The sequence below is a fragment of the Gopherus flavomarginatus genome, chromosome 13 (assembly GCF_025201925.1).
Source record: "Gopherus flavomarginatus isolate rGopFla2 chromosome 13, rGopFla2.mat.asm, whole genome shotgun sequence".
Taxonomy (NCBI): Eukaryota; Metazoa; Chordata; order Testudines; family Testudinidae; genus Gopherus; species Gopherus flavomarginatus.
The window spans coordinates 29,255,764-29,269,359 of NC_066629.1; the positions used below are offsets into that span (position 1 = coordinate 29,255,764).

Genomic DNA, 13,596 nt, shown 5'->3' on the forward strand with positions numbered 1-13,596 from the left:
GTTCCAAGCCCCCACCAGCTAGTTCCAACAGACTGCTCTTTCTGCAAGCAGTGGACAAAGCAGGCGGCTGCTAAACAGCATTATAAGGGCGCATTGCTCAACTTTAAAGGAGCATGTTCTCTAATTTATCAGCAACCAAACGTTAACCGGCATGACTTTAAATGAGGAGTTACTGTATTGGGATTAGTTTGGGAATGTCTGTGGTGTAAAAACAGTTGCTAAATTGTAGCCGTATGGACTTAAAAGGGACCAGGTTTTGGCCCCAATATACCTTAAGACCATATCTACTCACATTCTGTGTGTGGTGTTTGCAGGTTAAAGTCTGGAACTTAGAGAAACGAGATGGTGGGAATCCTCTTTGCACAAGGATTTTCCCAGCAATACCGGGTAACAAACCTACAGTTGTGTCCTGCCTAACTGTCCATGAGAATCTTAACTTCATGGCTATTGGTAAGTGAAAAACAAATGCCTCCTGAAGATGCCAAACAAACTCTGAAGTTAATATGATGGAATGAAAATGGGTTGGTCCTACAGAAGGCAGCGTAGAGTGTTCTGACATTTTCACGTCACATGGTTTTCATCCTAAAGAGAATGTACCTGATACTACTTGAGAATGCCAGTAATTACTTGCTAAAGTTTGGCAAACCTTGATTTTTTTTTTTAACTATAATTTACTTGCAAAGAATTAATGCTTTATTAACATAAGAATGGCCTTACCGGGTCAGACCAAAGGTCCATCTAGCCCAGTATCTGTCTACCGACAGTGGCCAATGCCAGGTGCCCCAGAGGGAGTGAAGCTAACAGGCAATGATCAAGTGATCTCTCTCCTGCCATCCATCTCCATCCTCTGATGAACAGAGGCTAGGGACACAATTCTTTACCCTTCCTGACTAATAGCCGTTTATGGACTTAGCCACCATGAATTTATCCAGTTCCCTTTTAAACATAGTTATAGTCCCAGCCTTCACAACATCCTCAGGTAAGGAGTTCCACAAGTTGACTGTGCGCCGTTATTTGTTTTAAACCTGCTACCTATTAATTTCATTTGGTGACCCCTAGTTCTTGTATTATGGGAATAAGTAAATAACTTTTCCTTATCCACTTTCTCCACATCACTCATGATTTTATATACCTCTATCATATCCTGCCTTAGTCTCCTCTTTTCCAAGGTAAAGAGGCCTAGCCTCTTTAATCTTTCCTCGTATGGCACCCTCTCCAAACCCCTAATCATTTAGGTTGCCCTTTTCTGAACCTTTTCTAGTGCTAGAATATCATTTTTTGAGGTGAGGAGACCACATCTATACACAGTATTCGAGATGTGGGCGTATCATGGATTTATATAAGGGCAATAATATATTCTCAGTCTTATTCTCTATCCCCTTTTTAATGATTCCTAACATCCTGTTTGCTTCTTTGACCGCCTCTGCGCACTGCGTGGACGTCTTCAGAGAACTATCCACGATGACGCCAAGATCTTTTTCCTGACTCGTTGTAGCTAAATTAGTCCCCATCATATTGTATGTATAGTTGGGGTTATTTTTTTCCAATGTGGTTTAAAATTTAGGTACATAATCCGTTTAGCTATATTTCAATTTTTGATTTAAATTAACGGGGGTTTAAAAATATTTAAAAAACCAAAAAGTACACTCGGGTAATTTAGATTTTGTTCAGGCAGAGCAGAATGGGTTTTGCAATATGATAATACCACGCTATAAAATATACAGGAAAGATAAAGAAGATCACGCAGGTCGGGGAGTGGCATTCTATGTAAAGGAACCATAGTCAAATAAAGTGCCAATCTGAAATGAAACAAACTGCACCATAGACCCTCTATGGATAGAAATTGCATGCAGGGCTGGATTTATACCTTATGTGCCCCAAGGCACGGCATCTTCAATGCTGCCACTATCCTCCTCTCCGCCCCTCCCCCCCGCCTACAGCTGATCTTTGTTTTTTGTAAAAAATGAAAACAAATATAAATGATAATTTAAATATTTATTGAATACAATAACAAAAAATACATATAATTAAAACAATCACATAGGTAGCAGGTAGGTGTACTTTCCTGCACATGTTTCTTCCGTGACTTTTGGTTTGCAAATGTGGTAATGAAATCCTTGCAATCCATATCTTTTTAAAAGTTCTCCTTCAATAATTAGAAGGGTCCAGGCTTCTGACCATTGGGAGCACCAGGCTCAGGGCTTTAGACCCGGAGTGGGTGTTGGGGTTTAGGGCTTCAGCTCTGCGGCTCTGTTCGTGGCTTCAGCCCCGGAGGGCGGGTGCGAGGGCTTGGGGCTTTAGCTACAAGGGGAGCACTGGTTTCAGCCTCAGCACTCCCATGATAGCTAAAGCCTCGAGCACCAGTATGCTCCTCCCCTGCTGAAACTGGGAGCGGAGCTGTACAAGCCTGGCTGAAGCCCCGAGTCTCAGCATTCCCCCCAGACCTAAAGTCCTGAGCCCCAGTGCTCCAAAGGATCAGAAGCCCTGATACCCCACAGCCCAGACCCCCCTACCTATGGCTGCAGTTCCAATCCCCCTGTCCCCTCGGTGTCTGAAGTCCGTAAGGTCTTGTTCGGCATTGCGACCATTTCAGAGTTATGGACAGTCTCCATTCCCGAGGTGTCTGTAACTCTGAGGTTCTACTGTATCACTGGATTGTTTATAAATTTTAAAATAAGCTTACGCTAACTACTTTTAACCATCTATGTATGAACTTTTTAACGACCCTAGAACACTGATGCCCCTAGGCACATGTCTACTCTAATTGGAAATATGGCCCTGATTGCATGCTTGACTAAAAAAAAGTATAGCAGTAGGCATATGTTACCAACCACATGACAAGGATGGTGACAGCAATTCTGAAATGATAATGTTGGTTAGAGAGCCTCCAGAAGCAGAAAGCGCCATTATAATGACTGGGTAAATGTCACATTGCGGCATGACGCTGAGATAAAATTTTGTGACAGGATGAGTGACTGCTTCTTGGAGCAGCTAGTTCTGGAACCCACAAGGGGCAGATGACCATGATTTGTTGGGGGAAGAATTAACACAGCTTTTTTGTAAAGGAAAGTCATGCCTCACCAACTTACTCGGATTCTTTGAGGGTGTCAACAAGCACTTGGACAACGGTGATATAGTGTACTAGGATTTCAGGAAGCCTTTGACGAGGTCCATCACCAAAGGCTCTTATGCAAACTAAGTAGTCATGAGAAAAGAGAGAAGGTCTTCTCGTGGATCAGTAACTTGTTCAAAGACTTGTCCTAAAAATGTGACTTTTGACCAACTGGTTTCCTTCCATTTTACAATCTTGACTTTCATAGTGCTTATTGTGTACATGTGGCGCGCTATGATTTAAACCAACTGTTACACAAAACTGATTCCAGTGAGTTAGGCATCTGTTGTAGCAAAGCAAAACAAAACAAAAAGGAGCAGTGAGAGAAAATAAACCATAAAGAAAGCGTGTGTGTAAGAAACAGAGATTAAACTTTCTCAAACAGTAAGGCTTTGCACTGGGCCAGGAAATGGCTGTGAAAAGGTCCTAGTAGGCCCTACTCAGGAAGGAAGTTTGATATTTGGGTCTGTGAAGTGAGAAGACCATGGGACCACCCCAGTATGCATATCTGTCTGGGAAACAACAAGGAGGATCCAGCTGACTGCAGCTGTCTTGGACTTAACATTAGTATGTGTTTGGAAAGTGCCATAGACATAAACGGTTAGTCCTTTTTCTTCAACAGGTTTTGCAGATGGAAGTGTTGTGCTTACAAAAGGGGACATCACACGAGACCGACACAGTAAGACCCAGATCTTACATGAAGGCAATTACCCGGTCACTGGCCTTGCCTTCCGCCAGTCTGGGAAAATCACCCACCTTTTTGTGGTCACCACGGAGAACATCCAGGTAAGATATTGGCTTGACAAAGCTGTAATGGAGGTCAGACTCTGGCCCATTGATTGTGACAGCTCCTGGTTATTTATCACCAATCTGCGGTTCGATAGAATCTCTGAAAAATCATATTTCATTGGCAGTCCTATATGCTGTCAGGGAAGGATTATCCTCGTCTGGAGCTGGACACACGTGGTTGCGGTTTACGGTGCTCCACGCTCAGCGACCCCTCCCAGGACCTCCAGTTCATTGTGGCAGGAAACGAATGTGTGTATCTGTACCAGCCGGATGAGCGTGGCCCCTGCTTTGCCTTTGAGGGACAGAAGTTGATCGTTCACTGGTATCGAGGATACCTCATCATTGTTTCCAAGGACCGGAAGAGCTCCCCAAAGTAAGACTCCGGGAAGCAGATGAGTCTATTTTACATATATTCACTGTGCAGTTTTTGTACTTTGCAGCTCTCCTGCTGCTTTGTTGTGCAAGGCTATTGTGACACAGAGCCCCATTGCTCTCAGCTGGCAGAGGGCTCACTGGTCTGTGACAGCAACTCCTAACAGGCCTGCTGCTTTCATAGTATTCATTCAGAAAGCTGGGTTTTTTAAATGGTTATGATTATTGTCGTAAATGTTGGTACGGCTGCTATGTAAGGAGTTATGTGTATATCCACTGGAAATGTGTTCTGATAGTTTGTGTCAAAGTGTCAATCCCCAGCAGAGGTGAAGTCCTGATTTCCTGCCAGAACAAAGATATTTATCCGTCTGTCTGACATGTAAATTGAGTATTGTCTTGTTCACAATCCCCAGTCTGAGCTAAGTGCAGAGGAAGAATTGAGATTTAACAGGAAGAGAAGAACAGCAGAGGAGTAAGAATCTTATCCAGGGATGCACTTCAGCAGTTCACTAAACTATATCTGGGGCAAGGAAACCACCCTGTGTTCCGTTGCCTAGGGAGGTAATTGGGTGGTGCGATTACGTTCATGAAAATAGGATCTCAACCAGGTTTGGTTGAAAACACTGCAAAAAGGCTTTGGGTAAGATAATCTTATTTGGACAGAAGGTCAGACAGTTCAGCTTAGTCTCTAGGAATGGTGTTACGATTTTGTTTGATAAGTAACCCTTCTGTTTCCATTATCCTTGCTCGCTATCTCATAAATCTTGATCTTTGATGATGAACTTATGATTGTTTTCACTGTATTAACTCGGTGTTGTACGAGATGCTGCTCCTGAGTTGAATCATTCAAGATGGTGTATACACTGTTACCTCAGGAACAACAAACCTCTTATTACTGTGAGTGTTCTGTGATTAAGGAGCTGAACACCACGGGGGAATGCTTCAAAGGGGTTTGGGGTCTGGCGTGCAACTGTCGTTCACCTGCAAGGCAAAGTGAGGAGTGACATAGCCCAGAGGAGATGGTTTGGGAGCTAAAAGGCTGGAAGTGTCAGGGAGCCGACACCCAGTTAAGCATCAGCAAGTCTCTCTGTATCCAGAGGCAGGGTGGATAACAAGGTGACTTTCAGTGCTGGGCACCCGAGAATCATCCCAGGTGTTGACTGACATTATTGTGGGATATGATTGGTATTAGAGCCCCGGCAAAGGCTGTTATGAATTCAGATGAATCTACAGAATCCAGTCATTGCTCCTGGGATAGTGGCATGCACCACCATCCAGATCCAGTGGGATCTGTCGCCACTCTTTTATAACTCAGATATGATTTCTCCTATCTAGTATATGGACTAATGTGTGATATACTCACATGGTTGTTCAAAGGTTTGTATCTCGGCTCTAAGTGTGTTGAGGAGACGCTGTTTAGAATGTGATTCAGAAATCCAGGGGCACGTGTGTTAATCTCTTCCCCTTTCTTCTGGTATCCAGATCAGAGTTTGCTGGGAGCGATACACAGAACTCCGACAAGCAAATCTTGAATGTCTATGACCTGTGTAACAAGTTCATTGCGTACAGCTCGGTCTTCGATGACGTGGTGGATGTCTTAGCAGAGTGGGGGTCTCTCTACGTGCTGACTAGAGATGGGAAGATCCATGTGCTTCAGGAGAAGGATACTCAGACCAAACTTGAGGCAAGCCACCTTCTTAATTTGTGTTTTATGGCTTCAGAATTGTAAAAGCTCCACAGATTAGAGGTTGAGAAGCCAGCACTTTGGCAACTGAGTTATATGTTGGCAGTACGTTGTTGCCTTATTGCTCCTAGGATATTGGAGAGACAAGGTGGGTGACAGACCAATAGGAGATGTGACTTCCCTGACCTTGTGTGTGAGTGAGTTATATAGCAGATGAGCTAACAGCTGCTTTGCACAACCAAGGCATTGCAGACAACTTAAGGCATGGCTACACTTGCAGATGTAGAGCGCTGTGAATTAAACCAGCCTTCGAGGAGCGCAGTAGGGAAAGCGCTGCAGTGTGTCCACACTGTCAGATTCAAGCGCACAGGTGTGGCCATATTAGCAGCTCTTACAACCACAGAGAGCCACAGAGAGCAGTGCATTGTGGTAGCTATCGCAGCATGCAAGTGGCTGCAATGTGCTTTTCAAATGGTGGGGTGGGGTGGAGTGTGACAGAGTGTGTTGTGTGTATTTTGAGGGGGAGAGAGTGGGGTTTTGGGGGGCTGAGAGCATGTTAGTAATGCAACACCTTGTTCACACTGATGCCGGGACGTTTCAGCCGAGGCTTACCAAGCGTTGGGCTTCTAGTGGAGGTGGATTACCAGGAGTGCTCCAGCTGCAGAGTGCAGGCGCTCTAAGTGTGTTGCCAATGTGGACAGGTTGTGAGTTAGGGCGTCCAGGGCTGCTTTAATGCGCTCTGACTCGCAAGTGTAGCCATGCCCTTAATATCTTATGCAAAGCTGTATAGGTCTTTGGACAGCATTTAGTGGAAGAAATAAGTAGCCTTGTGGGCACTTATGACATTTATCTGGTGAGGTGTGTAGCAGGTTAAATATGTCGCTGTCTATAGCAGTGGGGTCAAAAACCTTGTTTGCTGTGTTAGAATTTGCCACATCTGAAAATAAATCTAAGATTGTATTTAAAAAAAAAAAGTTTCTAGTCCTTGTGGCTGTGAAGGAAGCTTCTAAAATATGAACCAAAAAGAATGCATCAGTTTATAATCTTCCTGAATCTGCAGACAGTCTGAGACACAATAGCTTTGAGAGGTGTGAACTATCTCATTAATGTCAATGGAGTGTTAATTTTTAACCCTTATTATGACTCTTGAATGTAAGCCTCCCGGTAAGCATTAATTATGTAATTGATGACCAGTTAGTGAGTGGTATGGGGAAGGAGATGAGAATGAAACCCAAGGAGGTGGGGATTGCTGCTAAAAAAGAAAGGCAGAGGGAAGAGAGGAGGAAATACCTGAAGACCGGGTTGAGGGATGGAAACGGAGAAAGGAAGATAAGGCGGGAAGGGAAACAAAGGGCAGAAATCAGGGTGTAGCTGAAGGGGAGCAGATTTCCCTGTTGCGTGAGTCTGAATGTGACAATAAGGGACTGAACAAATAATTATTGAAAGTTGTGTTGTTACGTATAAGCCAGAGTCTACTACTGATTTCTGTGGTAACCTGCCATTGATCTCCGTGGAAGGTCTGTGCATTGAGGGGAGCGTGTTGTCCTGAATGTGGTGTTTGACCTGTGGACTGTAATGAAAAATTAAATTTGGCATTTGCTAAAGAATGAATTTGACATCTCCTTCCAGAGATTTAACCTTTCCGGTTTGTGAGGCTTGCGGGGCTGAGGAGAGGCCCATATGTGGTGTAGGGAAAGGAAGTATAGGGACAGAGATGGTTATTGTGGTTAAATGTAAGAGTGGCCATACTGGGTGAGACCAGTGGTTCATCCGGTGAATTATCCTGTCTTCTGATGGTGGTAGATGCTTCAGAGGGAATGACAGAATAGGGCAATTACTGAGCGATTCATCCCCTGTCATCCAGTCCCAACTTCTGACTGTCAGAGGTTTAGGGACACCTAGACTATGGGGTTGCAGGTATCCCTGACCAATATTCATCAGTAGACCTATCCTATCCATAAATTGATCTAATTCCTGTTTGAACCCAACTGTAGCTTTGGCCCTCAAAACATCCCCTTGCAATGAGTTCCACAGGTTGACCATGTGGTGTGTGATAAAATACTTCCTTATATTTGTCTTAAACCTGCTGCCTATTAAAGGACGCATACTTGTGACCTGATGTGAGGGAGCCTCAAGGAGTCAGGACAGGAGTTGAGAGGTGGATACATGTTAGTCAATATGTTGCTTCTTTGCAGTACACACAATCTGATCTGTCCATTACGTATAATATGATCTTATTGATTAAGTCCCCTACGTTCTTAGATCTCTGCACTGCAGTTTCCTCTCTCTCATACCCCATAAAGAGTTTATTCTCTTCATCCACCCCACCTTCAAGGCTCTGTCCCTGTCTTCTATCTCTGCTGCCTTCATCTCTGTTTTATGGCAGTGAGAAGCCCAAGTTGCTCTGGTTTGAGGGGAAAATTACAAGTTTGTGGTGTGTCTTGGTTTCCTTTGGGATTCAGGGCCAGGAAATTGCCTGACCTCTGCGTTAAGAAGGAGAGAGAAGCTCTTGCCCTCATATTGCTATCTTCTCTTCACATTCCACAGATGCTGTTCAAAAAGAACCTGTTTGAAATGGCTATTAACCTGGCCAAGAGTCACCACTTGGACAGCGATGGCTTATCAGAGATTTTCAGGCAATATGGAGATCATCTGTACAACAAAGGGAACCATGATGGAGCCATTCAGCAGTATATACGGTAGGAAGGGGCCATGAAAAGCCAGGGGAATATAATGAAAGTATACAGGGGCTGCTGAGGCTTTGCATTTAGCTCAGTGTTTCTCAAACTGAGGTCTCCGCTTGTGTAGGGAAAGCCCCTGGCAAGCCGGGCTGGTTGGTTTACCTGTCCCATCCGCAGGACCAGCCAATCGCAGCTCCCACTGGCCGCAGTTCACCGCTGCAGGCCAATGGGGGCTGCTGGAAGCGGCAGCCAGTAAGTCCATCGGCTTGCACCGCTTCCAGCAGCTCCCATTGGCCTAGAGCAGCAAGCTAGTGGGATCCGCGATCGGCCGGACCTGTGGATGGAGCGGGTAAACAAACTGGGCTGGCCCGCCAGGGGTTTTCCCTACACAAGCAGCGAACCCAGTTTGAGAAACACTGATTTAGCTAGTCCCTGGGTAACAAACACAAGTCAAACCTAATGTATTGCATTGTAGTGGTAAGAAAGGGTCTGTCAATCAGCCTTACAGTGTTCTAAATTAATAGCATCACATTGGGAAAGGAACGTGAGCATCACTATGTACGGCTCAATGAAGAACTCTGCTTTTTTTTTACCACAGCTGTGTATCGAGTGACAAGGTGTTAGGATGCATAAGGAACAGGATTGAGATTAAACACAAAATATTATGATGTCATTATATAAACAGTGGTTTGTCTTCATTTTGAATTCTGTGGGCAGTACTGGTTATCCCGTTTCAAAAAGGATATTACAGAATTAGGGGGAGTTTACGAAAGGATAACAGTAGTCGGGTATGGAAAACTTCTCCTGTTAAAAATGAAAAGATTGGGATTGTTACCTTAGAAAGGAGATAAACAGGCGGTGATGTCATATAAGTATATAAAATAGTGAATGCCCCAGAGAAAGTAGTTCAAGAACTTCTGTTCTCTCTGTCTCGTAGTACGAGAAACAAAAGGACGTTTGGTGAGATTGAAAGGTGACAGGTTCAAAACTTGATAGAAGAAAATACTTTTTCAGAAAATGCACATTGAGACTATGGAATGTATTGTCACAGGATGTCACTGAGGTCAAGAATTTAGCAAGATTCAAAGAGGGACTGGACATTCATTATGGATAACAAGAATATCCAGAGATATAATATGTTGTTTGCAGAGTTGTGGTAGCCGCGTTGGTCCCAGGATATTAGAGAGAGAGAAGGTGGGTGAGAACATAAGAATGGCCTTACTGGGTCAGATCAAAAGGTCCATCTAGCCCAGTATCCTGTCTTCTGACAGTGGCCCGTGCCAGGTGCCCCAGAGGGAATGAACAGAACAGGAATCATCAAGTGATCCGTCCCCTGTTGCTCATTCCCAGCTTCTGGGAAACAGAGGCTAAGGACACCATTCCTGCCCATCCTGGCTAATACCCATTGATGAACCTATCCTCTGTGAATTATCCGTGAAGTAATATCTTTTATTAGACCACTTCTGTTGGTAAAAAAGACAAGCTTTCGAGCTATACAGAGCTCTTTTTCAGGTCTATGTAGCTTGAAAGTTTGTCCTTTTTCACCAATGGAAGTTGGTCCAATAAAAGTTATTACTTTGTCTCTTAGGTTATGTCTACACTACAAAGTTAAGTCAACTTTATTGAAGTCGACATCTAGCCTCTGATTCAAGCCAGTTGATCTGGTGTATCCACAGCACACTCATTGTGTTGGTGGAGTGCATCCTCACTAGCAGTGCTTGCATCGACACACGGAGCACTGTGTTGTGGGTAGCTATACCACAGTGCATGTAGCTGAATGGAATTTTGGGTAGGGTTTGTAATGCCTAATGGAACCAAAATATTGGTGTGGATGGTTATGGGAACATGGTGTTAGCCTCCCATGATGCACTTACCACCCTCCCTGAAATCATTGGCAAACAAATCAAGCCTTTTTCACACCTTTCTTTGAAAGCCTGGGTTAGCTGCACAGACACTATATCACGATAAGCATGGACCCTGCTCAGCTGTACGCTCTTGTTGTGAGCATTACAAACACCTTGCGTCTTTACAGTACTGGAGTCGCTGCATAGAACAATGTGATGTCATGCAGGCAGCCCTGCTGAAAGCCATAGAATGAAACAATTCACAGTTGCTGGCGACAATCACATCAGCTGAACACAGTTGAGTGCTGTTTCTGGTTCTGGGAAACAAGCAGTGATCGCTGTGACCGGATTGCTGTGCCGCTGTGGGATCACAAGTAGTGACTGTAGAACTTTTGAATGTGCAAGGCCACTTTCCAGGAACTGCGTGCAGAGATTTCCCCAGTCCTGAAGCGCAGCAATACTAAAATGAGAGCTGCTCTGACAGGGGAGAAGTGAGTGGCGATCGCTCTGTGGAAGCTTACGACGCCAGACTGCTACCGGTCAGTGAGACATCAATTTGGAGTGGATAAATCTACTGTGGGATCTGTTGTGATCCAAGTTTGCAGGGCCATTAACAGACTTCTGCTAAGAAGGGTAGTGACTGTGCAACGTGCAGGATATAATGGATGGTTTTGCTAGGACGGGGTTCCCTAACTGCGCTGGGGCGATAGATGGCATGCATATCCCTATCTTGGCACCAGACAACCTTGCCAAAGAGTACATAAACTGAAAGGGATACTTCGGTGGTGTTCCAAGCGCTCGTGGATCACAGAGGCTGTTTCAGCGACATTAACATGGGATGGTTGGGAAAGGTGCATGACGCGCACATATTTAGGAACACAGGTCTGTTCAGAAAGCTGCAGGCAGGGACTTCCTTTCCAGACCGCAAAATAACCATTGATGATGTTGACATGCCAATCACGATCCTGGGAGACCCAGCCTACGCCTTGCTCCCGTGGCTCATGAAGCAGTACAGTGGCCACCTGGATAGCAGTAAGGACTGGTTCAACCATAGGCCGAGCAAGTACAGAATGGTGGTGGAATGTGCCTTTGGACATTTAAAAGGTTGCTAGCGCTGTTTGCTTACTGGGTTAGACCTCAGTGAAAGCAATATCCCAATTGTTATCACTGCCTGCTGTGTGCTCTGTAATATCTGTAAAATAAAGGGAGAAAAGTTTACCCTGGGGTAGGGGGGTTGAGGCAGATCACTTAGCAGCCAATATTGAGCAACCAGATACCAGGGCAATAAGAAGAGCCCATCGAGGTGCTTTGCATCTCTGTGAGACCTAGACAACCAGTTTCAGCAATGAGCCAGAGTAATGTGACGCTTATCTGTGTTGTTCCTTACCAAACTATTCCCTCCATTGCATTTTCTCCCCGTATGCTTCACCCTCACCAACCACCATTTGTGGAATGAATAAAGAGCCTTGTTTTCTCAATCTGTTTTGCTTTATTACGCACACGAACTCAGAGACAGCAAAGAAAAGTAAGATAATCAAAGGCAAAAGGGCTGATAATACTGTGAGGGGAGAAACAAGGAAAGCTTGCTTACAGATGCACTGCAATAACAATCAAAGGTTTGGGAATGGGCGCCTTCTGTTCCTTGTATCTATCCTGGTGTTGAGTGCAAGGGATACAGACTCTTTCCTCCACCTCCCCCTTGCCTCATAGGACATTTTGGGGAGGAGGATTGAGAACTAGGCGATGATGGCAGGCACTTCTGCACAGACTGCAGAGGGAGTCTAGCATCCAGCAGCCTTTCCTGAAGCTCAGCCAGATGCCTCAACATATCTGATTGCTCCTTCATAATCTGCAGCATCTCATCCTGCATGGCACGCTCTTGTTCCCTGCATGCTCTCCTGTCCTCCCTGTCCATGTCCAGGTTCTTGGAGAGTGAAATCCTCCATTCTCTGTCTCAGCTGTCTGTGAGGCATGCGTTACTCCTTGAACATGTCCTCCCAAGTCTTCTTTTTCCACCTTCTAATCTGGGAATGTCTTTGTCCCAGTGTGGAAGATATGCTAACGAACAAGATTTCAACTGCAAGGAATTCAAAGCACAAGGGTACCATTGACAAGGGCATACATTGTTTCTGGTGCATGGTTGATTTTTAATATTAAAAAAACACACCCCTCGATACACTTCATGGCACACCACAATGTAATCACAGCCGCTAGCTCTTGGAAGAGTTGTTTTGCTGCTCCAGCCAAGATGAGTAAGGCCACAAGGCATGGGCGACAGGTTTTGTGCTGCTGCTTTTGTGAAGACATCATTGGGAGCACAATTGAACACTTGAGAAATGCCCCCTTTCCCCTAGCAACCTGGATGGTGCTTGAGGATGGGCACCAGTGTAAAGCTCCCCAAATAGTTTGTTTTTTTACGAAGGCGGCACTAGGTTTCAGGGGAGGGAAACACACAGGAAGCCGCCCCCCACCCATCAACTGTAATCCCTTCCAACCACAGCCACGGCACTTTAGGGAAGCGTGATTGTGTGACCCAGATTCCACCAAAGGGAGGCAGATTACTTGTTGTATTGTTTATGGTTCAAGGGCTTGCATTGAAAACTTCCTCCATTTCCTCTAGGAGACCCTATGCATCTCTTGAGGGGAACAGAGGCAGCAAGGGATCAGATGCTGCAAGTATCTGGGTACAGACCTGGTCCTTATGCTGCAATGCCTTGTGCTGCAATGATGTCAGCAAAGTTAATACTGGAGTGTGCTGGAAAATGTCCTACTGTGGTGGAAACAATGAAGCAGTCCTTCCCAGAAACCTGCAAAGGATTGCAGAGTACCTCCATGAAAGCTTCGTAGAGATCTCCATGGAGGATTTCCGGGCCATCCCTGGCACATAAATGATCTTCTTTTCTGAGAGCACTCTCCACGTAGCTGGGGTGGCCACCGATACCTACTACACCTCCTATTTTGTTCAGATTAAACAAAATAATAACACGTAAACCCTACAGTTTGATTGGAAATGTGTAATCACCAGAGGTGCCATTCCGGTATCCTGCTCAGCAGTCACCTGTTCCCTTTGGGCTTGCTCATTAAAGACAGTTCTTGGTTGTTGGAAAGAATGGA

General features: G+C 45.0%; 1 protein-coding gene across 7 annotated transcripts in view; it reads left to right on the forward strand.

Moving 5' to 3' along the window:
- Positions 1 to 13,596, forward strand: part of VPS11 (VPS11 core subunit of CORVET and HOPS complexes) — a 65,435-nt gene that overhangs the window by 2,347 nt on the left and 49,492 nt on the right. For 2 of the 7 annotated variants that reach the window (XM_050921991.1, XM_050921992.1), the window contains exons 3-7: positions 315 to 450; positions 3,735 to 3,898; positions 4,027 to 4,274; positions 5,756 to 5,957; positions 8,505 to 8,656. The exons of 2 other annotated variants lie outside the window; for them this stretch is intronic. In XM_050921991.1, coding sequence (XP_050777948.1) covers positions 315 to 450; positions 3,735 to 3,898; positions 4,027 to 4,274; positions 5,756 to 5,957; positions 8,505 to 8,656 — 902 coding nt within the window. The remainder of the gene's footprint in view (positions 1 to 314; positions 451 to 3,734; positions 3,899 to 4,026; positions 4,275 to 5,755; positions 5,958 to 8,504; positions 8,657 to 13,596) is intronic. 3 more of the 7 variants (XM_050921996.1, XM_050921993.1, XM_050921997.1) reach the window with 3 other exon arrangements.